The sequence below is a fragment of the Biomphalaria glabrata genome, chromosome 12 (assembly GCF_947242115.1).
Source record: "Biomphalaria glabrata chromosome 12, xgBioGlab47.1, whole genome shotgun sequence".
Taxonomy (NCBI): Eukaryota; Metazoa; Mollusca; class Gastropoda; family Planorbidae; genus Biomphalaria; species Biomphalaria glabrata.
Window position 1 is genome coordinate 35,143,096 of NC_074722.1, and position 24,173 is coordinate 35,167,268.

A 24,173-nucleotide genomic window follows, 5' to 3' on the forward strand; every position below is an offset into this window, starting at 1 on the left:
GGTACCCATTGCCATTAGAGCTGGGTGGACTCAGAGGCGCCCAAAGATCCCAAAATTAAAAATCCCAGGATTCAAACCCAGGACCCCTAGTTTGGAAGCCAAGTGTCTAATTTGTTTTGTTTTTCATGTTACGGATGTTTCTTCAGAATTGAAGCTAATTTCATCCTAGCCCAAACCGCTTACAGGATGACGTGGGATGGCAGTGGATAAGGTTTGAACCTGGGACCATTGAGACCAAATGAACGACAGTCCAGTGTACATACCAGACAACCAGCCATACAGTGCTTACCTTAGGATGAAGGATGAAAAAAAATAATTAAAACCAAAGGTGCTATATATAGAAATCAAGATCTGAAAAGTATGTGGTGATGGGTTGATCCTTTGGAAAATGCTAAAAAAAAACAACATATGGGGTTGTCAATGTAATAAAAAGGGGCCAACAAGCCTGAAAGCATGTGTGTGTGATTTTAGGTTGAGAAGCAATAGAGAGTATATTAACTATTGAATTGAGATCAAAAATGCTTGTATTCAAATGTTTTAACTGGGTACTCTGTCAAAAAAAACATCAATATAAAAAAAATATTTGCAACATATATTTTAACCTCAGGTCAAAATGCTTGGAAGTTTGAGTGAAAGTAGAATTATATGTTAAATAAAAGCGTAAGAAATTGCTCCAGTGAGTCTGCATTTCATTAGAAAATACATTTTGTGTTCCCATCTGTATTGAATTGTATTTTAATTGCTGAACTAGTAAACTAACATTTAGAACAAATTACCGAATAGATTTAATATTTAATTACAATGTCTCATTATTTAAGAATAATGATTTATTATTCAATTACAATCTCTCATTTATCAGATCCACAGTGATTTCAGTATTCCATTACATTTGCTGTACAACAAATTGGTCATAACAAAATAAACATTCCATAACATTCTGCACACAATTAGAGGGAAATACTTATCAGAAGCAAACACTGCAGACAGACAGACATCACAATCATGACAATAACATACCATGGTACATTCTCAATGCACTCTCCTCTATTTTCTTCTGGAAACATTTAGGGACTGGCGAAGATATAACTGTTTCCAGAAAAAAAAACTCAGCTCGAGTTAAATCTTGCAAAAAAAATTATTCCTCATCTCCATCAGGATTAAACACAGCTCCTCAGCCTAGGGATTTATGCCACTCAATCACAGAACAATAAATTGCAGGCATTCTCTAAGATTAATATTTGCAGAAACTCTGGAACAGCCCAGAGATTCAATAATGTAACAGCCCATATATACATCAAAATTAATATCACACACATTCAACCGATTTCTACTTCCAAACAGTCACACACATAAGATAGCTTCATTCTACCACAACTTCAGACATCGCCATCATGTCGGCACTGTCACAATAAATATCTTCTGATAATTTCTCGGAGTTAAGAGCCTCAAATGCCTTTAAATTTTTCTTATAGCAAGCCAGACTGCAGATTGGAACTTTGGTCTTTGAGCAGATGGAGGTTCTCATATTGGTGCAGCCATCAACCCCACAAAGTTGAGGTTCAGGATAAGATCTACACATAAAAAAAAAAGACAAAATAAAACCCCTTTTAGTAAAATGTTTATTAACCTATATAAAAGTTAAGCTTGTTCATTTAACCCTAATGAAAACTACAAGCTCGCCTTAAGCTAACTAGATTACCTAGTTACAACAATATTTCCTTAACAAAAGTTTAGAAATACGAATAGTGAGTGGACATTTTTTTTTTTAATTAGTCATAGGTATCAGATTAAATCATGTTTTAAAACATGTCAAGAAGGTTTTGTTTGTAGAATAAACTGAAAAAATAAGTTTCTTATACAAAATCAGATAAAATATGGTAATAATGGTCTGTTTAAGGGTCACTTGCATATATGATTTATTCTTTATTTTGTGTAATGTAATGTATCATCATAACTGACCCACAGGGATCAGCCAGGAGTTTGCATAACACAAACTCCCTTCATCCTTTTTTTTTATATATAAAATCATAAAAATGCATATAAGTATGCCAGCATGTGTCATTATAAAAAATGTACTTATCCCTTAATTAGCACTAATGTGTAGCATATGACTCAATAGCTTTCATAAAAGGAAATCCATCTCATACAGTTTAAGAGTTTAATAGAGTGGTCATAGAGCTTAACAAAACATCTTTATGTTTCCTAAATGACCAGCTCTAGCTCCTTGTATTTTTTCTCCCCAAGAAAGCCAGCCATAGATCAAGTATAAATAGCAGATCAATGCTTTAGTCCTCCTCTATATTCACTTAGTAAACTTACTTGGCTATCTCAGGCCTGAGAGGGAACGGCACATCAGGAGGCAGCAGTATACAGATATCATCTAATCTATTTCTATAGATGATACGAGGAACACTGCTACTCTTTCCACCACGTGGCTAGTCAAAAAAACAACAACATCCAATGATTATAAGCCATGAAATGTTTTGATGCAAGGAACTCGCCAACTACTGAATAGAAAAAAAAAAACAAAATGTTGAAATCCAAAACTTACTTTTATAGGTCTTTTTAGCTTGCTGTCTTGCTTTTTCAACAGTTTGTGAACGGTTTGATTCTGTTTTAACGATAGAAACAAAGTCATCTTTGTAGAACATAAACAGCTTAATTTATTCTACTGATTCAACAACTCAATGTCTATATCTTGTAAGGTCATGTGCCTTTTGTTAAAAGTGCATCATTACTAATATAAAGCAGAGCTAGCTCTGTCATATGACTCAGATATGACTCAGTGTTATAAGTCTCTAGCTCTGTCCTATTGTAAGATATGACTCAGTGTTATAAGTCTCTAGCTCTGTCCTATTGTAAGACATGACTCAGTGTTATAAGTCTCTAGCTCTGTCCTATTGTAAGATATGACTCAGTGTTATAAGTCTCTAGCTCTGTCCTATTGTAAGATATGACTCAGTGTTATAAGTCTCTAGCTCTGTCCTATTGTAAGACATGACTCAGTGTTATAAGTCTCTAGCTCTGTCCTATTGTAAGATATGACTCAGTGTTATAAGTCTCTAGCTCTGTCCTATTGTAAGATATGACTCAGTGTTATAAGTCTCTAGCTCTGTCCTATTGTAAGATATGACTCAGTGTTATAAGTCTCTAGCTCTGTCCTATTGTAAGACATGACTCAGTGTTATAAGTCTGTAGCTCTGTCCTTTTGTAAGACATGACTTAGTGTTATAAGTCTCTAGCTCTGTCCTATTGTAAGATATGACTCAGTGTTATAAGTCTCTAGCTCTGTCCTATTGTAAGACATGACTCAGTGTTATAAGTCTCTAGCTCTGTCATATTGTAAGACATGACTCAGTGTTATAAGTCTCTTGCTCTGACATATTGTAAGACATGACTCTGTTATAAGTCTCTTGCTCTGTCATATTGTAAGACATGACTCTGTTATAAGTCTGTAGCTCTGTCATATTGTAAGACATGACTCAGTGTTATAACTCTCTCAATGTCCAGTGGAGGAAGCATGAAGAAACAGCTGTACAAAGAGAGCTGGCAGGACAACACAAAAGAATGGACCAGCCAACCTCTTGACATTCTGCTAAGAAAAGCTGCTGACCAGGATAAGTGGAGGGATTTGGTTATGCGAATTGTCACTGCAGCCCTAAGACAAAAGTCAAGGGACAGATGAGAGAGAGCAATATAACAAGTATTCTGCTAACCTCTAACCAAATTTGTACAGCTGAAAGTTTCAAAAAGTATTTTTATTCAACATGAGTTCATTTTTAATTGGTCTACTAGACTGGGTTGGGAATTGACTAATAATGATAATAATAATAAGGCTTGTCTTCGAGTCCGAAGATTAATGAGAAATGCAGTATTTGCTGTTGCTAAGCAGCCCCAGCTGTGACCTACATATTTTGCCACATCCAGGAAAGAATAACCATTGACCACCGGTGGTCGAGTAAGATTTAATATTAGAGATCTAAAAGCTACATTTGTTGAGTCTCTTCAGAAAGCATACAAAGTGCTATGATAATAAATGAAAGAAAGAATATTTAATTTGAGAAATAAAACAATAAGTTGAGTCAATTAGTTAATAAGTGTGATTCTAGTGTAAAAGTTCTGTAATTTCAGCAAATTAATTTGATTATACTGAATCGATGCATTCAGAGAAGGTGTTGTACCTGCTCATATTGCATATTAACTAATTTAATTAACATATTGTGTTTCAACTAAACTAAAGTTTAAGTAATTATTTCATGGCCTGTGTTCCAGCATGTTTTTATTTCAAATTTACCTTGCACATTCAAGGAAAAATAAAGTGCTTATTGTGACATAACCATTGAGGCAGCAAAATCAAATAACATGCAGAGTGATTACTAACAATGAAATGACTAGTCCTTAAACAGCTGCTTAATTGTTTATGGTACTGTTTCAGTTGTCATGTAACCTGACAGGAACAGAATAAGTAGAAGACCTAGTGAGACACTTTAACGAGATGTCCACATCATATCACATGCTAATCAATGCTTTAAAAGCTCTCTTGATGACTGACTGACAGAGACCAAAAATTCACCCTCTGATATTAAAATCAGTGACAAGCTAGTCAGAAAGAGATAAAAAGATAAAGGCACATTTTTTTTTATACCATATGCTAGGACACATTTGTACAAGTGCTCCTTCTTCTCTAGTGCCATTAGAGTATGGAATGGGTTGCCTGAGCCAGCCAGGAAAACCAACGAGTTTAAATCTCTAATTGACATGTACGAGTAGATTAACACATGGAATATGTAGGACACAATAATTTTTTTTTTTGGAAGTAACGTCTGTAATTTATAAGATAGAAGTTGAAGTGAGAGTAATAGGAAGTTGAAGTGAGAGTAATAGGATAGTTTGAGTAGATTAACACATGGAATATGTAGGACACAATAATTTTTTTTTTTGGAAGTAACGTCTGTAATTTATAAGATAGAAGGTGAAGTGAGAGTAACAGGATAGTTTCAACATTCCTAACTGGCAAGATACTTACCTTATCATTCTCCATTTTTTCATTAGCCTGCTGACGTCTTCTCTTAGCTTTCTCCTGCCGCCGCCGTTTCTGCTCATCAGTAAGCTCCACGGTTTTGTAACCTTGTAACAAGATAAATGTCTCAGTAACAAATGTTACAATAAAACAGATGAAGTCCGTTAACAAAAGTTCATTAATGAGTGTTACAAATGACATTTAGGGCAATATGTCTCTCGCTTTTCATTGTTGGTATATTAAGAATGTAGTGGTACCTGATGGAAGCTGCAACAGTTCATCTTGTTGACTCCCATGCAGTAAAGCTTTCTGAATTCATGAGACAACAAAATTGGTATTAGAAAGTATTTATAAATATTTTATTTATACATTATTTTTCAATTATTAAAACACAAACATGCTAAAACATAATTATATTTATTGAAAAATAACTTGGTACTGACTTGATTAATTTAATACTTATTTTTTTATGCCTTTGACACTTGAGCCACTTATGGACATTTTTTTAATGATTTTTTTTGTTGACTTAACTATATCTCACTTAATTGGGCACAAATGAAAGGTTCACAAGAAGCGAGGCCAAAAATTTGATCTAGTTGATTTCATGACAACATCTTCAGTCTAAGTATAAAACTTCTAAGTGCAGAAGTTTACATAGAATTCCCACTTCCTTTTATTTAATCTCAAATTTCATAAGCACATATGGTATCTAGGGGACCTGGTGGCAGAGTAGTAAAGAATTTGGCTTTTGAATCAAGTGGGCTAAGATTCGAATCCTGTGGAAGACTGCGATTTGAATTTTGTGATTTTAAGAGTGCCCCTGGTTACCTGACATTCGTTGGTTGGTCATTGTGGTGGGCACATAACACCCTTGTTAGCAGTGGGCCATAAAAACAGATGGCCTTTACATCATCTGAACTATACATTGAAATCCCTGAAAGGGGATACTTTACTACATATGGTATCTAGTACTCCTTGGTTTGATTGCTCGGTGGGTGACAAGAGAATCACACTTTAACCCAATCTAGAACATTAAATTTATCTTTTAGTAGTAGGACAAGAAACTTACAATATTCGTAGTTTACATTGTCAATCAGTAATAATAATTATAATTTTATTTATAAATGTAGGCTCAAGGCGCTATAATAACATTACAAACACAGACACGACAGCTAAAATGACAGTTAATCTAAAAAAAGTTTTAAACAGATAGGTCTTAATGTTCTTCTTAAAAGTGGTGTAGCATGTTGCCTGTCTGAGATCAATGGGGAGTGAGTTCCAAACCTTTGGTCCGTGCCCTGAAAAAGCCAGCAGACCGTAGCTTTTGAGGGAGAAACGTGGCACCACTAAAAGCGTTGAGTCCATTGAGCGCAGGGCTCTCTGGGGGACATATGGAGTAATCAGCTCGCTAAGGTACAATGTTCAGCGTACAATGTTCTCAAGTGAAGTCTGTTCAACATTAATTATATTGTTAAATACCAGCCAAGAGAACATGTGAAAGCAGAGCTTTGTAATCAGTTCACTAAACCCAAGATTTTGTTAAGAAAACCATAGCTAGAAAAAAAAATCAAAGTTCTATTGAATCTGGATTGGCTCAGATTGGACAAAGAGAGCTGGTTAATATTTGTTTCAATTCAGATCAGAAAGCCGGAGCAATAATTGCTTAAATTTATTGGATAGTGTAATCTGGTCAATAATTGGATATTATTATGACATTACAATTACAAATGAAGTGTAGTTATGAGTTATAATTACGATTCTCAGCTTTCATTAAAAATTTTCTTTTTTTTTTTAATACTATTACCTGTCGAGCTGTCAACAAGGCTGGATCCTTTTTAGCAATGTCAGCATAATTATTTGAGTAGCCTTTTTCTAGCGCCTCTAGCCATTTGTCATCATCAGAGAAATCTTCCTCGTCATTATGAGCAGATTTCTTCGCAGCTTTACTCACTAAAAATCAACAGACAAAGTAAAAAAACTTTCTGAAACTTGTGAGGCTGAGAGGCAAAAAAACAAACACCTGGCTACCTATAACTGACTTTGGCAGAGAACATTGATCTGCGATATTGTTACCCGTAGGCAGTTTAGACCAACAGCTTGTTGCTACATCATGTCGGACCTGTGGCATGGCAATGAGCTATGGGTCTAAACTGTCCGCAGGTTGTGAGGTTGCAGGTCGATGTTCAGGCCTTCTACAATGATTGGCCTTGCTATGAGAGACGATAATTTTCTTTGATTTTGTGTAATCCTAAAATAATAATAATTACTGTAAGGAATATATTAAATAAGAGCTACTTAAGTTCAAATCTCCTTACACTCTGGCACATGGCTCTCTGTGGACTGCACAACTGACATGACACTGAAACACAAGTTGAAAGAGCCAATTATCACTTGGGACTGAATCACTACAAAATCATGTACTTGAACCTAATCGGATATGTACAAGTTCTTAATGACTATGAAAACTCTATATATATTTAAAGCTCCTAGGCATCACAAACAAAGAGATTAAAGTCAGGCTTAGTACAGCGATTGAACCCCATGATGATCTGCTAACTACTGTAAAAAAAAAACACAAACTAAAGCTCCATGGCTATATCACAAGGTCCCCAGAGCTTGCAAAGACCTTCCTTCAGGAAACAGTATCAGGAAAAAGAAGAAGAGGTAGACAGAGAAAGTGATGGGATGACAAATTAATAGAATGGATGGGCCCATCCGTGAAAGAGATTCTATCCAAGGCAAAAGACAGGAATAGAGATAGATCTTGTGTCGTGTCCCAATATAAATGTACATAACTAAAAAGCATTAATATTCTTTTAAATAATATATTGAATAACTGTATTTCATGATGTCCTCAGAAATAAGTTAATACTACAGAAACAAATGAACATATATAAAATAAAAGATGGCTAGATTACATTACATTTTATAAATTGTTCATAGGTTTTAGCATGATTACTGTTTTGTTGTTTTTCATAATGCAAAAACAAAATTTCCCATGCTGAATATTAGGTAAAATATATTTTATATTATAATTTTCAAAAGTTTCAAGCTCTGTCAGTCCAGCCAGCAGAAGGCTGCGTGGTTGTATGACATGTGCTCCGGACTGTCATTTCAATGTTCCCAGGTTCAATGTTTGCAAGCTGCCATCCTGTAATATACCCAGTTAAACTCAACTTTACTTTCCCTAACAAAAGTCAGGATTAAATAGGGCTGGGTACATTTATGACGTGCAAATAATCATGAATTTAAAGTCCCAGCCTACATTGGAACAGCATAGTTTCTATTCAACAGCCAAAAAAAGTGCTTTGCAACTAGTTCCGCATGCCCCAAATTTCAAAACTGGTTGAACAAATGATTTGGAACCTACTTTTTAGTGCCCATTGTTTCTTTGCCAAGTTTCAGCTTGAGCTTTATAGAAGTTTTAGGAGACATTAACGCTGGCGGGGCTGGCTCTTTTTTATGTTTGTGCTTCTTCTTATGTTTCTTATGCTTTTTAGCCGGAGGTTCTGAAACAAGCAAAGAGCAAAAAGTATAAAATAAATAAAATAATTGATATAAAACTTCAGAAAGCATAAAACTTTAGATAGCATAGAATTTTAGTCATGACATTTTTTTTTCAAATAGCAAAATGTTATTTTTTTGTTTTTTGTTTAAAAGCTACTTCATATTAGAACAGGCACTTGATCCCTTAATAAGGTTGTGACTGAGCATCACATGAGATTTGTGGGACATATCCTCTGACATAATGATTTGCATGTCCCAAATAACACGGAGGCAGATACAAGGAAAATGGAAACAAGGACGTCCTCGTATACCTTGACGCTGCACCTTTATGGAGGAAATCAGGGCTGTGGACACCGACTGGGAAGAGGTTGCAGACATTGCTGGAGACGTATCTCTCTGGAAACAGCTTCCTGCCCAATGCATCATATAGCGAGGGAGACGAAGTCTAAGTTAGTAAGACAGCAATAGCCCAAAAGTCTTTTAGAACTAAACTGAACAAATGTCTAAATAGAGAGAAAGAGAGTAGAATAGTTTCCAATCAACAACAAGTCAGACATACTTACCATTTATAATGTCATCCTCAAAGTCCATTATTGCTTGATTAAATTAGCAGTTCAACTCTTCTATCAGTTTTCAGACCACGGATGAAGAACAGCTCTATTACAAATTAAGAGAAATAAAAATACATCAAAATGACATGCATGTGTTAAGCCTTGATGAGAGGAAACATAAAACAAACTTTTCCTGACATCAGTTTTAAATATTCTATTAAGAATAATGAATCAAAAGTTTTTAACCCTTTATTGGCCTTAATAATTTCATTGATTGAAATTCTATCCAATGCAAAAGACAGGAATAGAGAAAGATGGTTGACAGATCTTGTGTGGTGCCCCAACGGTTCAAAGGACTAAGGGATAGGTAAAGGTGAATATTTTAACATTCAGGGCTTGATTATTATTGTACAGATATAAAGTTTGGTTTTGTATAATCAATCGCAAAGACAATCTCTTTCACTTTCCCTAGACAATGGAAAACACAACTAGAAATTTTTGCTCCAGCTACACTAGAGTGAGTCTTTTTTTTTTAAATCAATTTTTTGCCTACAATAAATTGGCTAATAATCTCTTCAATAAAATGTTTTCATCAAATTTTGAGATATATATAAATAATATTAAAACAATCTGTAGTACATTATTGAAACCATTGGTAAAGTCCTTATTTTTAAATTCCCTTTGCTATTTTCTCTGGTTTCCAATAGCTTTCAAAACTGAAATAGAGTTCTAAATTTAGATTTAAACAATCAAAACTGAAATAGAGTTCTAAATTTAGATTTAAACAATCTAGATGATTATCTAGCAGTTGATTAGATCTACATAGTCAAGCTCAGGGCCTAAATAAAGCAGCTAAATTTGTTAAAACAATCAATTAAGTGTAATATATAATATATGTTGGGGACAATAGGCTGTCAAACAAGGATGTGTGTTTGCACCTACTCTAGTTGGCAATAAGCGTATTCTAAAATCACCAAGACAACTCTTTATGAATTCAAATTGAGAGCCAAAACTAGAATAAAAAAGGTTTTGATTAGGACACTGCTCTATATGCTGATGAAACAGCCTTTGTTGGTGAATCTGACACTAAGCTTCAGACTGCTGTATGCAATAAGTTTGGTTTAAACATTAGTCAAATCAAAACCAAAATTTTAGCCCAAAATACAGGCACTTCACCATATGTGTCCATTAATGGATGATCCTTGGAAATAATTGATAATTTATGTTACCATGGCTCCATTATCTTCAATAATTTGCGACTTGATAAGGACACTAATAACAGGATAGCTAAGGCAATGGGCATTATGTACATCTAATGAAAAGAGTCTGGGACAATGCTTTGCTGACTATTATAGTATTAATATTGGAGTCCTTCCTAGGCTATCGTAGTAATACCCAGACTAAGGCCCGCAGGCCGCTGGTAATATTCGCTAGTATAAAATATAATATAAAATAATAAATAAATTAAATAAATATAAATCTAGATTCTATATCTAGATCTATTCTGACTTCTAATTCTATGTCTAACTAAGTAAGTCAAAGTCTAGGGGCCACTAGGGCACTCTTTTGACTGAACTCCGCTAGGCAGTCTAACTCTAGCAGTGTAAGTGTAGCAGCTAGGGCTAGGCCTAAGCCATCGATCATGATCATCAATTTTTTTCAATCCTGGAGACAAGAGTGTAGATCAGATCATAATAATGGAATCTTTCATCTACCTTTAATAATAGATCTAGAATATATCTACTCTGGGCAAGATCCGCACTATAGATCTTAAATCTTATACTATAATTATTTTACTATAGATCTAGAATCTAGAGTCTATAGTTACTAGATCTAAATATTTTTTCTGTACTTTTTTATTTGTAACTGTTGAATTTTTATTTTCTTTAGTGGTAAGGCACATCACTCTAGTTTGCGAACTATTGAAATGTAGACATGACGAGATTAGGCTCATTTATTTCTGTTTTCGTTGTCAAATATTTTGAAGACTTATTTGTTGTTTTTCTTAAGAGTAAGAGTGTTGTAATTATTCTAACTGTTAGATATAAAGTATAGATTTAAATCTCATTGTATGATAGATGAAATCAAGATTTGATAAATATCTATCGTTTTCTTTAAAATAACCTAGTACTGATTCAATCATTGTCTATCGCAGAAGCACAACTGTCAAACCAATAGATATGAACTTTAACCTCAGTTAACTTTTATGTAACCATCAACAAAAATAACTAGATCTATTATATCTGGCCATTTCCTGCCTAAAGCCTACGTCTTCTTTTAATTCAGTGTTTTAATCATTCCAAAGATCTATATAGAGCTTTTAGATTTATAAATTCTAGATTTGGATCACTAAATGGAAACCCAGATGGAGCACAAGAACAGTGAAATTTGGCGAGATATAAATGAGCCAAATCGTGGCTACTTAGTTGTGTTATTATCCACATTTCTATTCTACTGTGTTTCTCTACTGGCACAATATCTACAAATCAGTTCTGTGGCAGAAAAATCAAAATGGAAGTGGAAAAACATTTCAGTCTCTTTCATTCATTCATTAATTAGCAGCATCTGGTCAGTTTTGTGGTAAGATTCTAGTCTATTGTCTATAGATCTACTACTCAGTAACTACTGTCTACTAGTACACTCTTTTTAAACTCTTTTTAATTTTAAACAATATTATAAACTATTTAAAATTAAACTTTAATATTCTTATTTCATTCGAAACAGAAATGAGAAAAGATCATCTAAAACAGGGGTGGGCAACCTTTTTGGATCAAGGGCCGCATTTCTTTAAATTTGGGAATGGAGGGCCGCATATGTATATCCAACTTAGAAAGATACTCTAGCTAACTTTTAATTCATAGTTACACTGTATTATATTCACGTTTCTTTTTTACCACACTCAAAGTTAAGGAAATACAAGAAGAGTTAGCAATTTTTTTAATCAATTAATAATTTTTTTTAATTGCTGTTGTCTTTTTATATTACAATAACCCCACTAATATACAGTTGTACTTAATGTGCAGTATTTTACTTTTTACACTCGTGCATAATGTTCCGGAACTGTGGAACTAGCTTACTAGTTGTTACCCTTGTGACTGCTGTCAAATTATAGTCAGTCAAAATCGACCAGTAATTATACTTGTTTAGTTTCCCCCACCCAAAATATAATGCTTGTTCACTGGATGAGACAACATATGTTCCGGAAGTTAAATGTCGGGTCGAGTGAAACTTGCCCTTTTGGAGCATTACCAGAGAATGCTGACCATGTCCTTCAATGGTGCATACTAAATCAGAGACCCGAATAGGACTCTGGCCCCAAATCCCTCCTATAGAACCAAAGCTATTTGGAGAACTGCCTGATCTGGAAACTATTGCGCGGTTCATCTCAGATATAGGATTACTGATCTGAACCCTCCAACATGTAAAATGAGAACAAAGAAGAAGTAGAACAGATGTATGTGTACACAAATAGTGTGAACAGTAGCACATTTTTTAAAGTGTAGAATTACAGCTTCTGGCACCCATAAGACTCCTGTGGAAGTACTGACTGGAGCTTCTCTTTGCTCTGAGTTATGTCCTCTGGAGCTAAATCAGCTTCTGCGCTAAATGGTGAGCTAATGGTATTGAAAACCGGTTCTTGACGTCTTAAAATTTGCTTATATAAATTGCAAAATTAAGGAATCTAAATTTAATAAGTGTACTTTTAATCATTTCACTAGAAATAATTTCACCTTTCAGCAAAGGAAAATGACAAAGCCTGTTTTCTTTTGCTTGCTTGTAGAAATGGGAAGGCCTTGTTTGAAAAGATTTAACATCCATTTACATTTCATATGCAAAAAACTCATTGCAATGGCAATTATGAAACCTGAAATCTGTCTTCCACTCTTTGTTAGAAATATTGGTAAGAGAGTCACAATGTCCTTCAAGTAACATAACAATTTCTTCCTTCAGATTTTATAGTCTTCTCGTTTACCTTGCCCATGATAAGATAGAGGAAATATTGAATTATTTTGTTCATAATCGGAACTACCTATGGTTAATACACTCTTTGTTTGATTTCTGTTTACCTTTTGCTATCATAAAGTTGAAATTTTATGAAGCTTTGTGCAAACTTTCCTGTTTAAAGTTTATGGTTGAGGTATTAAAAAACCCCTCCATTTTACTCAGTCAAAGATCGAGCTCCACCAGTTGTCACCCTTGCCATCTTCTTTCCAGTATACCCAACATTCAATATAGTTCTTCATAGCATTGAATAAAACTGATCAGAGATTGTGTCTAGAATTGAGTGTATTGAACTATTGATGTTATAGCTAAAAAGCATAGTCTTCGTTTGCTTGAAAATTTTTATAATGACAGTTTCAGTAATTTATATTTATATTATTTTTAATATATTTGCATTTTTATAAGTATATACTGTGGGCACACCTGACTTCGGCGGGCCGCATAAAACACTCCGGCGGGCCGCATGTGGCCCGCGGGCCGTAATTTGCCCACCCCTGATCTAAAATACTAAATGTTTGTAAAATGTTATGTTTTGGATGTTCCTTCAGAGTTGAAGATAATTTACTTCCAAGTCCAAACCTCCCGCTGGATGACATGGGATGGGAGCAGGCAGGGTTTGATTCCGGGACCATCGATAAATCCGAACAACAGTCCAGCGCTCAAACCACACAACCAGGCAGCCATATATTTAGATCTAGTTTAAAAATTCTAGATCTAGTCTTAAGTCTAGCTCGTCTATGTTTGTATTATTTTATAATTTGCAGCATTATACATTATACATCACATGTATCTATGTCTTTAGTTCCCCACCTATTCAGCTATTGTGCTATTCAGGTAATTTAAAAAACTGAACCATAACTTCTTGCAATTAATGGAGTTACATTCTAACCCAAACCTCATGCAGAGTTTGAACCCAGGAGCATCAATACGACAGTTCAGAGCACATATCACACAACCAAGCAGTAGATAAAACTAAATATGCAGGTCACTATTGGGTCTGCATAATCACATAAACTAATGCACAATTTCTTAATCTTCATGCTTATAGACAATACTGTAATATCGTAATGTAGCAAGTGTATGATTTTTTGTTTATGTCAGTTACTAGTATTAATAACTGCTCACTATTTGACACTATGACTAACATTTGTATTTGGTAGTGAATGGCTGGCTGGTCATGTAGTACGCGCTTTAGACTGTCATCAGGTGTTCTTGAGTTAGAACTCTGCACACTTCCATCCCCTGCACTCCTGTGGGAGGTTTGGGCCAAGATGTAATAATCTCTAATTCTGAAATAACATCCAATCGATGTAAAACAAAACAATTTTCAATTCAAAATAAAATGCACAATATTCTTATGTGAGCATCTTCTTAAACAAATATTAAGCCTAGAGGAAATTTGATTCATAACGATAAACAATTCACATTCCTTCATTTAAAAGATCCTAAAAATTGGTCAGCTTATTAAATGGCGCTCAGTATTTTAAAGATATGTCATATTTTGCTTGTCAAGTGTACTTTGTTTTTGTTTCAGTTTTTTTGAAAGACCAGATATGGCTGAAGATCTGATCACAACATACACCACTCTATCACATACTCTTATAGCTTTTTCTGTGGGTAAGTAACTCTTAGTTTTTTTCATTGACTTACAAGGTTTAAACATCAGCATTAATTATATTGATATGAATCTTTGTTTCATTCTAGTAATATACAGACCTTTTTTCTTCTTTAATTAAAAAAAAAATATCTTTAAAATAAAACATTTCAAATGCTACTGTTACAACACAAGACTCTTAAAAAATAAGCAGACACTCTCGAATCAGGTTCTAATTAAGAAATACTGTAATATTATTACAAATGATGTTAACATAATATTTTCAACTCTCTTCATGTCGACATATTCCAGCATCCTCTTTTTTAACCTCCCTTCCAATTAATACCCAATATCGCACCATTCATCATTCACACCATGTGCTACGGCCGTAACACCCCTATATATATATATATATATATATATGTATATATTTACAGGCTACTTTCTGTATGATTTACTTGATCTTTACATGAGCAGACGATCACGCCAGTCACTCGAACTGATAGGCCATCATTTTGTTGTAAGTATTGTAATCTATTCTCAAGAGAACTTGTCATTTTTCTTTTCATGTTTAATGTTATACGGATGAAGAGAAAAGTAGTATTAAGTATATAAATAATAAACTTGATCGATTACAGATTATTACATGCTTCATGGTGGCAGTGGGAACTCGACACTATGTGGGCTACGCTGTCGTGGCCCTGTTGGTGGAGATCAACAGCATCTTTCTTCACCTGCGGCAGCTTTTACAGATATGTGGAGTCAGTAAATTGAACTCTTGGTCTCGTGTAAATAGTTTTGTCAACTTGGGTAAGTCTGCCAATTTAGCTCTTGTGATACGAAGGGAGAATAACCCCTGAGGGATTACGTGCATGACATGGCCTAAATTGTGCTGATGTGCCGAAAACCCAAAATACAATACAAAAAAATACCTTTCTCAATTAAGTTGTACGTGAAAGTCAAATTTACTGAGTTCATTGCAGCTAGAAACCAAACAATACAAAATGGAAACATTTCTTTACTGCCACTTAGCATAAAGTTGCTGCTTGTGAAACGAAAGTACTGAAATAGATAAATAACTTGAATAAACTTCTCTTTTGGACACAAACTCAATATAATTTTTACTAAAATATTCCAAGAATGAAATGAGATATGGATCTAATAGTAATGATTTAAACTGATATTTTTTAAAAATCTAACACACAACAGAAACACTTCTTAATTCTTTCATGTCTCCAGGGGTGCCACTTTTCCGGAATAACCCGGAAATCCGGGTTTTGATGGGTCCGATTTTCCCCCCCCCTCCGGGTTTGCCTTCTACAATTTTGTAAAAATCCAGGGTTTTAGTTGATTTAGATTTTTTCGAAATTTCTGGTCATTTTCCCCCGTTAATTTTAGTTTGTTAGTTCCGATCGCGCGAGCCGCCATTTTTAAACAAAATCGACCAGTCTCATATCTCGCTATTCGCGAGACTTTCACTTTGCATGCGCACTAAGCTTTATTTACCGGTACAGTATTTTTTTTTTTAAGTGACAAAAAAAAGTGTAAACATTCTAGATCTATAGAGAATTTCTAGATCTACGGAACGCGCCTCGAATCGGCTCGATTTAGAGTCTAGATCTATTTCTATGATCAATCTAGATCTGATCTAGACTGTAAAGTCTTGTATTTAGTATAGATATAGTCTAGAATAGTCTAGATCTACTCGCGTACCTAGCGGCTAGTCCTAGATCTAGAAATAGAAGAAAAAAAAAATTCACGAGTGAGAAAATTTATTTTTTTTCCCGTGTTTTATATTTTAAAATTTGTATAGGTTCCATATAGACATAGAGCCTTAGCCTATGTCTAGAGTATTATAGAAGTAGGATCTAGATTTAGGATATTTATATGGTTTTTAGATCAGAACTAGAATCAATGATTGAAGAATTAAATTAGTAAGTTTGCATTCGCCTGAAGGCTAGAAAAAATAGATCGATTGGTCAATAGATTTATAGTTTTTTTTTTATACAAATAAATTATAATTATGTATAGGCAGTCCAGCACATTCTAGCCATCTAGGTCTACATTTAAATATTAGAAACTAAATCTTAATGTTCATTTTGGAGTAGATCTGTACTAAATCTCAAAATCAATTTTATCTTGTTGCAATAGATTTACAGGTCCATGCGTGTACATTGATGGAATCAGTTTTATCAATGTTGATTAACGAAGGCTGCTTCAAAAGAATAATGAGGGAAAAAATGTTAAGAGAGAAACATCATTTAAAATAACTGTGTGTTGCGGGGGGGGGGGGGGGTTACAAACATTGTTAATATAAAATTGTACTAAATCCTCTTAACTTGTATTACAAGCTTTATCAATAAATACACACAAACTCTATTTATTATAATGATAGGCTTACTAATTACATATTTAAAACATGGGGGGGGGGGGGCATATTATGATACAGATCTAGGTAGTAATTTAATACTGTTCTTCTTTCGTAAAATCTTGGTGCTTAAATTGTATATGCGGTACGTTTCAGGGTTGGTAAAGTTTGGGGTTTATGATTTCAGGGTTTGTAAAATTTGGAAATTCTGGTTTCAGGGTTTACTTGGTCTCATGGGTGGCACCCCTGCATGTCTCTATATTGTCTTCCATTCTTTACTTAAATTCTGACAGATCAGCTCATATTTCATCTTTCTACACTGCACAGACACCAATTAATCACTTAAACTCTTATCACTGTTACATAGGAAACACATGTTTTGTAGCGCTCCTAAAAATGAAAAGTATCCTAAAATTCACCTAAAAATCTCCAGAATTCTCCTAAAATTTTGTCCTATCTCCTAAAAATTGTACCCAATATTTTTTAAAATATAATTTGCTTATTTCTTGCTTAAAAAGTGTGTGTGGGGGGGGGGGGAACAACATCATAACTAGGCATTCTGATCGCATGACGTTACGGGCTGCTTTCACCCACTTGTAAAATGCGACCTCATGGTTGAAATTTTTTTTCTGAAGGCAGCGTATGTTTGTTTCCTTTCGTTGTTATGATGCACTAGATCTAGTCTGTAGTGACTATTGTCTATAATTAGAGCTATTACCAGCCTCATGTGTAGGCTACACCTCTCTGGGCCCTCCCTCACCTAAAATCTTCTTGTTGTAACAAAACAGTAAGAGTGACTTCGCATGGAAATCCGTAGATCATCAAGCTAGAAATTGTATTGCTCTAGATTTAGATCTAAGTTAGATCTAGTGAAGATAACTCACACCTAACCTGAAAACTCCATGAATTTTAGTCAATTTAATGATCTTAATACATCTAATGTCTAGATTACTATAGAAATACGCTAGATTCTAGATTTATGCTAAATCATTAGAATTTAGTAAAGATAATTCACATACAGCTGTGAAAAGCCTGCAAATTTTAGTGACTTAGAGTCTAGATTAAAGGTAGATTCAGTGAAGACAAACTAAAAAGTTCAATTAAAATGTGTAAAACTTTTCAACATGTGGTAGCGGTTGAAATGCACATCCCTGTTTTCTGATCATGTACATGATATCAACAGCGTTGATTATTTTAAAAAATGCAATTAACAACTATTTAGTCGCAGTCTGCATTTGAAGAGGGATTGGTAAAGTAAGATGCTGGGAGAAGTTATGGAGTCAATATCACCACTTGAAAGTCACAGCATTATAAATGTTGTTTTTTACCAAAAGTTTCTATGCACTATTATGAATGGTGTTGTTCAGAATTGTTTAAAGTCATTTGGTGTTGTTCAGAATTGTTTAAAGTCATTTGGTGTTGTTTAATTTCTGTTTGTTTATAGTGGGAATCTGATAAGCACGTTTTTATTATTCTTATTGATTTTAATCAATTCATTTGCAGTAAACAATAATTTATTAATTGCAGGAACATCAAGTATACCCTTTTTATAACTTAAATTTTAGATATAATAGATAATAGTCTTTATAAGAGTCTTAGAGACCAGTCATAGAGATGCAGGTCTAAATCCTAAGTTAGGCTATGTAGATAAGAGCATTAGGATAACCAACTACAGAAAAATTAAATTAATCCACATCCCTGCCCAAAAAGTAAATAGACTATCTGTCCAACTGATTTTAACAACCTGGTCAAATAGATGTACACATGTAGGCTTAGTGTACTGTAGTGTGTAGTCGATGATGACAAGACCAACTGAGTTTTTTTTTCCTTGCATGTTATGCAATAGTGTTTGTTGTATGCCACACTGCAACTCTGGATAAACACGATCTGCCAGGATCTGTAACCTGCTTTAGGGCAGGTAGATCTACAACAGATATGATTTTCTCTCTGCGGCAGCTACAGGAGAAGAGCAGAAAACAAAAGCAGCCCCTCTTCATAGCATTTATTGATTTGACCAAGGCCTTTGACCTTGTTAGCAGAAGCAGTCTGTTTGCTGTACTAGAGAGAATCAGCTGCCCAAATAAGTTAAGAAAACTAGTGTCAGCTTTTCACGAAAATATGCAGGGCACCGTTCAGTTTGAAAGTTCTTCCTCCAGGCCATTCTCCATTAAGAGCGGTGTAAAACAAGGATGTGTACTGGCCCCTACACTATTTGGCATCTTCTTCTCAGTCGTACTAACCAGTGCTTTTAAATCCCTGGAAGACGGAATATATATCCATAGCAGATCCGATGGAAGGCTCTTTAACCTGGCACGTCTTAAAGCCAAAACGAAAAGGCGTCGTATCTTGATAAGGGTGCTGCTGTTTGCTGATGACGCGGCACTCATATCTCACTCACAAGGAGGTCTACAGAAGCTAGTGAACGCCTTAGCAGCTGCTTGTCAAGAGTTTAGCCTTACTATAAGTCTCTCCAAGACCGAAATCCTGGCACAAGACGTCGCAGAAATACCTATAATACAAATTGGGAACCACACCCTTTCAGTGGTGCAGGAATTTACCTACTTGGGTTCAACAATTGTCAGTAACCTAGACTTAGACATCGAACTGACAAAAAGGATAGGAAAAGCTACCATAGCATTGGCAAAACTCTCCAAGCGCGTCTGGGAAAATGGTAAATTGACCACAGCGACCAAAATCCTAGTCTACAATGCCTGTGTTGTGAGCACTCTCCTTTATGGCAGTGAAAGCTGGTCAACATACATGTACCAAGAGCACAAATTGAATAGTTTCCACTTGCGCTGCCTGAGATGCATAATGGGCATCTCTTGGAGGGACCATGTCTCCAATCAGGAAGTTTTGAGACTGGCCAATATGAACAGCATGTATGCTCTCCTGACACAAAGAAGATTACGCTGGCTCGGACATGTCACCCGCATGTCAGATGGTAGAATCCCGAAAGATATCTTATATGCTGAGCATGTGGAAGGAGTTAGACCCAAGGGCCGCCCAAGACTAACATATAGAGATGTCTGCAAGCGAGACATGAGAGCCTCAGGCATCAGCGAAAGTATGTGGGAAAACATAGCCAAAGACAGGAGTGCATGGAGACAGACTGTGCGTGCTGGGACAACCCTTGCTGAGAACAAAAGAATTGAAGCGGCCTTAATCAAGAGGGAAAAAAAGAAAGCTGCCCTGTCCGCTAGCCCTAAATCATGTACGAATTGTGGCAAAGTCTGCCGTTCTAGAATTGGCTTGATTAGCCACACCAGATTCTGACCCTTCTCAAGATTAAGCCAAAACCAGTGACTCATTTGGGCGCATCCATTGCCTTTCGAGACAAAAGGAGCCATATATGTTGTATGCTAAGTGGTCAGACAAGAAAATGACACATTGGTCTAGTAAGTCAAGAATGTACGTAGTTCTAACTTTCCACTAAAATAGTTACACACCCTCCCTGCCCATAAGTAATTAGGCTGTGTGTCCAGCCGATTTTAACAACCTACTTTATTGTAGTTGAAACTTTGTTTTAGTTTAACTTTTAAAATTTAGTTTTGTTCCCATCACTAGATTTAATGAAAATGTTTCGCACACAGCTGTGAAAAGTTCATAAAAGTTATTTTGGGCATAAAAACCAGGGAAACAACATAGTTGAAAAAGAAACTGTGCTAATAGGTTTAATCCCCCCTCCCTATCCAAAAGCCATTATTTAGTTAGCAATATATTACAGGCTCTGTCTATGAGGAGGATTTAAGCACAGTTTATAAAAGAAAAAAACATTACCTCAAATGCCCACCATGACTCGAGTATCTATAAGATACACATAGGAACTAAAAATGTACATTTTCACCTCTGAGAATACACATTATGAAGGCATCTATAAGAATGTTTCTTATTTTAAAGAAATGGAATAGCAACCATTTGTAATGTTCTTTAATAAAGCTTTGAAAAAAATTTTTGTTTGAGGTTTTGGGATGCCAGTCAAGTTGTTACTTGATTAAAAGATAACTTTCATTACTTTTTCTGTCAACATACCACAGCTGATGACATTTTTTCTGTTCTGGGTGGGATATTGACAAAATATTTATTATTTCCAAAATCAAGTAACAATAATTTATTTGGTAATTTATTTGATAAATGCATAGTTTTGTGTATGTTTTACAATCTATCACACAAATAGGCGGGGCATACACGCACACACACACACACATATTATTTATTTTTACATCATATATACATCATACATTTCATCCTTAAAAAACCTCCTAAAAACTCCTAAAATTTTGTCATGGAAAAGTGCTACTAACCCTTGAAACAAGCACACACACACAAACACTCCAGAAAGTTGTGCTGGCCCTATCATGTCCAAATAATCTATAACATATCAAATCTGGAGAGTCCTCTAGGATAATCCTTTACTGTCCATAAGGGGAAATGAGTTAACAAACTGGAAAAAGGAACCATAACCCTCTTGTAAGCATCCATTGTAATGAGTACATTGAATGTTGTGAGGAAGAAAAAAGGGCCAACCTTTGTCCTCTCCGCCATGCCATTCCACATTTTGTTGTCTGTGGTGAGGTCCTCTCACAAAGTAGGGCGGATACATTGTAGGAGTACAAAGAACTTTTTTGTGAGGTACAGGCTCCAGCCTCGCCACTGCAGGGGGCACTGAGTGTGGCTTAAGAGATGTTTGTAAATAATCATCTAGCTGTTAGGGGACTTTACTCAGAGGGGTCAGTGAGAGCAAATCTCTCATTACTGGTGTACAGGGGAAATGGTTTTTTTGGTCAAGGGTCTCAAGATCCTTTGGATGAATTCTTTTTAGACACTCTACTGTGGGGGAATTCTAGATATGAAACTTTACAGTGGGGGAATTCTAGATATGGAACTTTACTGTGGGGGAATTCTAGATATGAAACTTTACTGTGGGGGAATTCTAGATATGAAACTTTACTGTGGGGGAATTCTAGATATGAAACTTTACTGTTGGGGGGGGGGGGGAATTCTAGATATGAAACTTTACTGTTGGGGGGGGGGGAATTCTAGATATGAAACTTTACAGTGGGGGGAATTCTAGATATGAAATTTTACTGTGGGGGAATTCTAGATATGAAACTTTACTGTGGGGGAATTCTAGATATGAAACTTTACTGTTGGGAATTCTAGATATGAAACTTTACTGTGGGGGGAATTCTAGATATGAAACTTTACTGTGGGGAAATTCTAGATATGAAACCCTACAGTACTTCAATCGAAAGATAAAAATGGAGATTCCTTGCTACATTAACCTTTCTTCCTGCCACTTATTACTGTTTGTAAATTATCGCTGTACTTTTCATTGATACTTAGATGAACCAAAAAAATATCTAACAAAATAATTTTAAAAGACATGAAGAAAACAGCCACTTTTCTTTTTTATATTTTATATAATTTATCGTTTTAATCTAGCTCGCTATGTCCCTTCCATATTTAAAAACAATTTATTTTTGCATTGCTTTCCTAGATGTAGTATGGCATGGTGGCTGAGTGGTAAAGCATTTAGCTTCTAAACTGAGGGGTCCTGGATTTGAATCTCGGTGAAGATAGGGATTTTTGAGCTTCTGGATTTTTAGGGTTCCCTGAGTCCAATGATACTGTCTTTAAGCCTGCATGTACTAATTAGTATGCTTGTAGTTTCAATGATACTGTCTTTAAGCCTGCATGTACTTATTAGATTGTTTTTAGTTTCATGATATTGTCTTTAAACATTGCAGGAACATTTATAGTTTTTCGTATCCTGCTTTTGGCCTGGATGACAAGATGGCTGGTCATCAACAAAGACTCAGTGCCTTTGCTATTTTACACCCTGGGCAGCGTGGGATTGGCGGTGATGGTGGCTATGAATATTATTCTCTTCTACAGACTCCTCCGCTCTGATTTCATCGCCTTAAAGGGAAATGAAAGTGATGTGAAGAAGACTTCGTAGGAGGACATTTAACTTGATCCAGGTGTATGTATATATATATATATATTCTGTATAATTATAATCAAATTTTTGTAGTGATTTTTTATGCAATGTTTAATATGAATTTATTCTTATTTTGCAGCAACTTTGCCAATTATATATGATTTTTGATGGACTATTTTTTTATTTTTTTTTTGTTTGTTAATAATGTACTTTACAAAAAATCATTCTCTGAAAATGTTGGTTTCTAGCATTTTATGGTTCTGTAAAGTCACTCTAGACTCGTCATAAAGAAAGTAATGTACCCAATGTTTTAACTTTTTTAAAAAACAAAAACAAGATTATAGAGAAAAGTTTTTGCTCTCACTTTTCTTGGGTGTTATTATTCTTTTAAAATATCCCTCATTGCTACAACTGCAAAGTTAATGTTTTGCAGAAAGTAGACTTTGTCTTAACAGAACTGAAAAGGACATTTTTTTATGAAACTAAAAAGAGATCCATACAAACACTTTAAGCATTTTGTGACATAGTTTTAATAAAAAGTCATAAGTGTAATTTTTCAAAGCTAAATCTGTGTCATTGAAGTGGCTGTAGCCATGTATAATGTAATATTCTATTCACTGCTTGGGTTGAAAACTTGATGTTTATAACACACTATGCTATGATGTGCACTCACAATTATACAGTGTCTTGTAAAATTTACACTAGCTGGCCAGTCTGGACTGACAGTACAGAATCTGCTTCACAATCAAATCTATCACCCATGTGGCTTAAAATAAGAATCCTTTCCAGTACATCTGATGAATCATTTATTTCTTTTAAAAGTGTAATTGTTTTCTTAAGTTCTCAAATCATTTTTTTTTAAATTATAAATGTTAAAATTAACTAAGATAATTTGATCCACATCATTTTATAAGTATTGCTCTATTAATCTTACAAATGATATATTAACCAGCAGCAACTTTTCGTTTAAACATAAATTAAGTAATAAGTGATAGTTATAAATTGTGAATGCCATTATTTACTTTTAAACAGAAACCAGTATTTCAGTACTTACCAAACAGTCCATTATTAGATAAAGGCACATTTCTTTAAGTGAATGAATTAATTTCGTCTGGTAATTTTTTTTTTCTGTTAAACATTCCTAACATTCTACTTACAAAAAGAATGTGAAATTATCTGCTCCTGGA

The 24,173-nt window shown here is 34.8% G+C and overlaps 2 protein-coding genes across 3 annotated transcripts; one reads left to right on the plus strand and one right to left on the minus strand.

Moving 5' to 3' along the window:
• Positions 1-777: 777 nt before the first annotated feature.
• On the minus strand, positions 778-10,961 carry LOC106063377 (INO80 complex subunit B-like). 2 transcript variants are annotated; one of them, XM_056007098.1, is made up of 10 exons: positions 10,931-10,961; positions 9,091-9,184; positions 8,391-8,529; positions 7,336-7,379; positions 6,825-6,970; positions 5,278-5,329; positions 5,027-5,127; positions 2,552-2,611; positions 2,320-2,435; positions 778-1,571 (listed from the first exon to the last, which is right to left on the minus strand). In XM_056007098.1, exons 2-10 carry the CDS (start codon positions 9,116-9,118, stop codon positions 1,361-1,363), a joined length of 897 nt encoding a protein of 298 aa, XP_055863073.1. In that variant the 5' UTR covers positions 9,119-9,184; positions 10,931-10,961; the 3' UTR covers positions 778-1,360. The 2 variants fall into 2 exon arrangements, with proteins under 2 accessions (XP_055863073.1, XP_055863072.1); XM_056007097.1 differs by lacking the exon at positions 10,931-10,961 and adding an exon at positions 10,794-10,930.
• A 317-nt stretch (positions 10,962-11,278) lies between these two features.
• LOC106072645 (TLC domain-containing protein 2-like) lies at positions 11,279-23,826 on the plus strand. The gene is made up of 5 exons (XM_056006392.1): positions 11,279-11,658; positions 14,615-14,697; positions 15,112-15,194; positions 15,313-15,484; positions 22,793-23,826. The coding sequence occupies exons 1-5, from the start codon at positions 11,432-11,434 to the stop codon at positions 23,002-23,004; spliced, it is 777 nt and encodes a 258-aa protein (XP_055862367.1). The 5' UTR covers positions 11,279-11,431; the 3' UTR covers positions 23,005-23,826.
• The last annotated feature ends 347 nt before the right edge of the window (positions 23,827-24,173 follow it).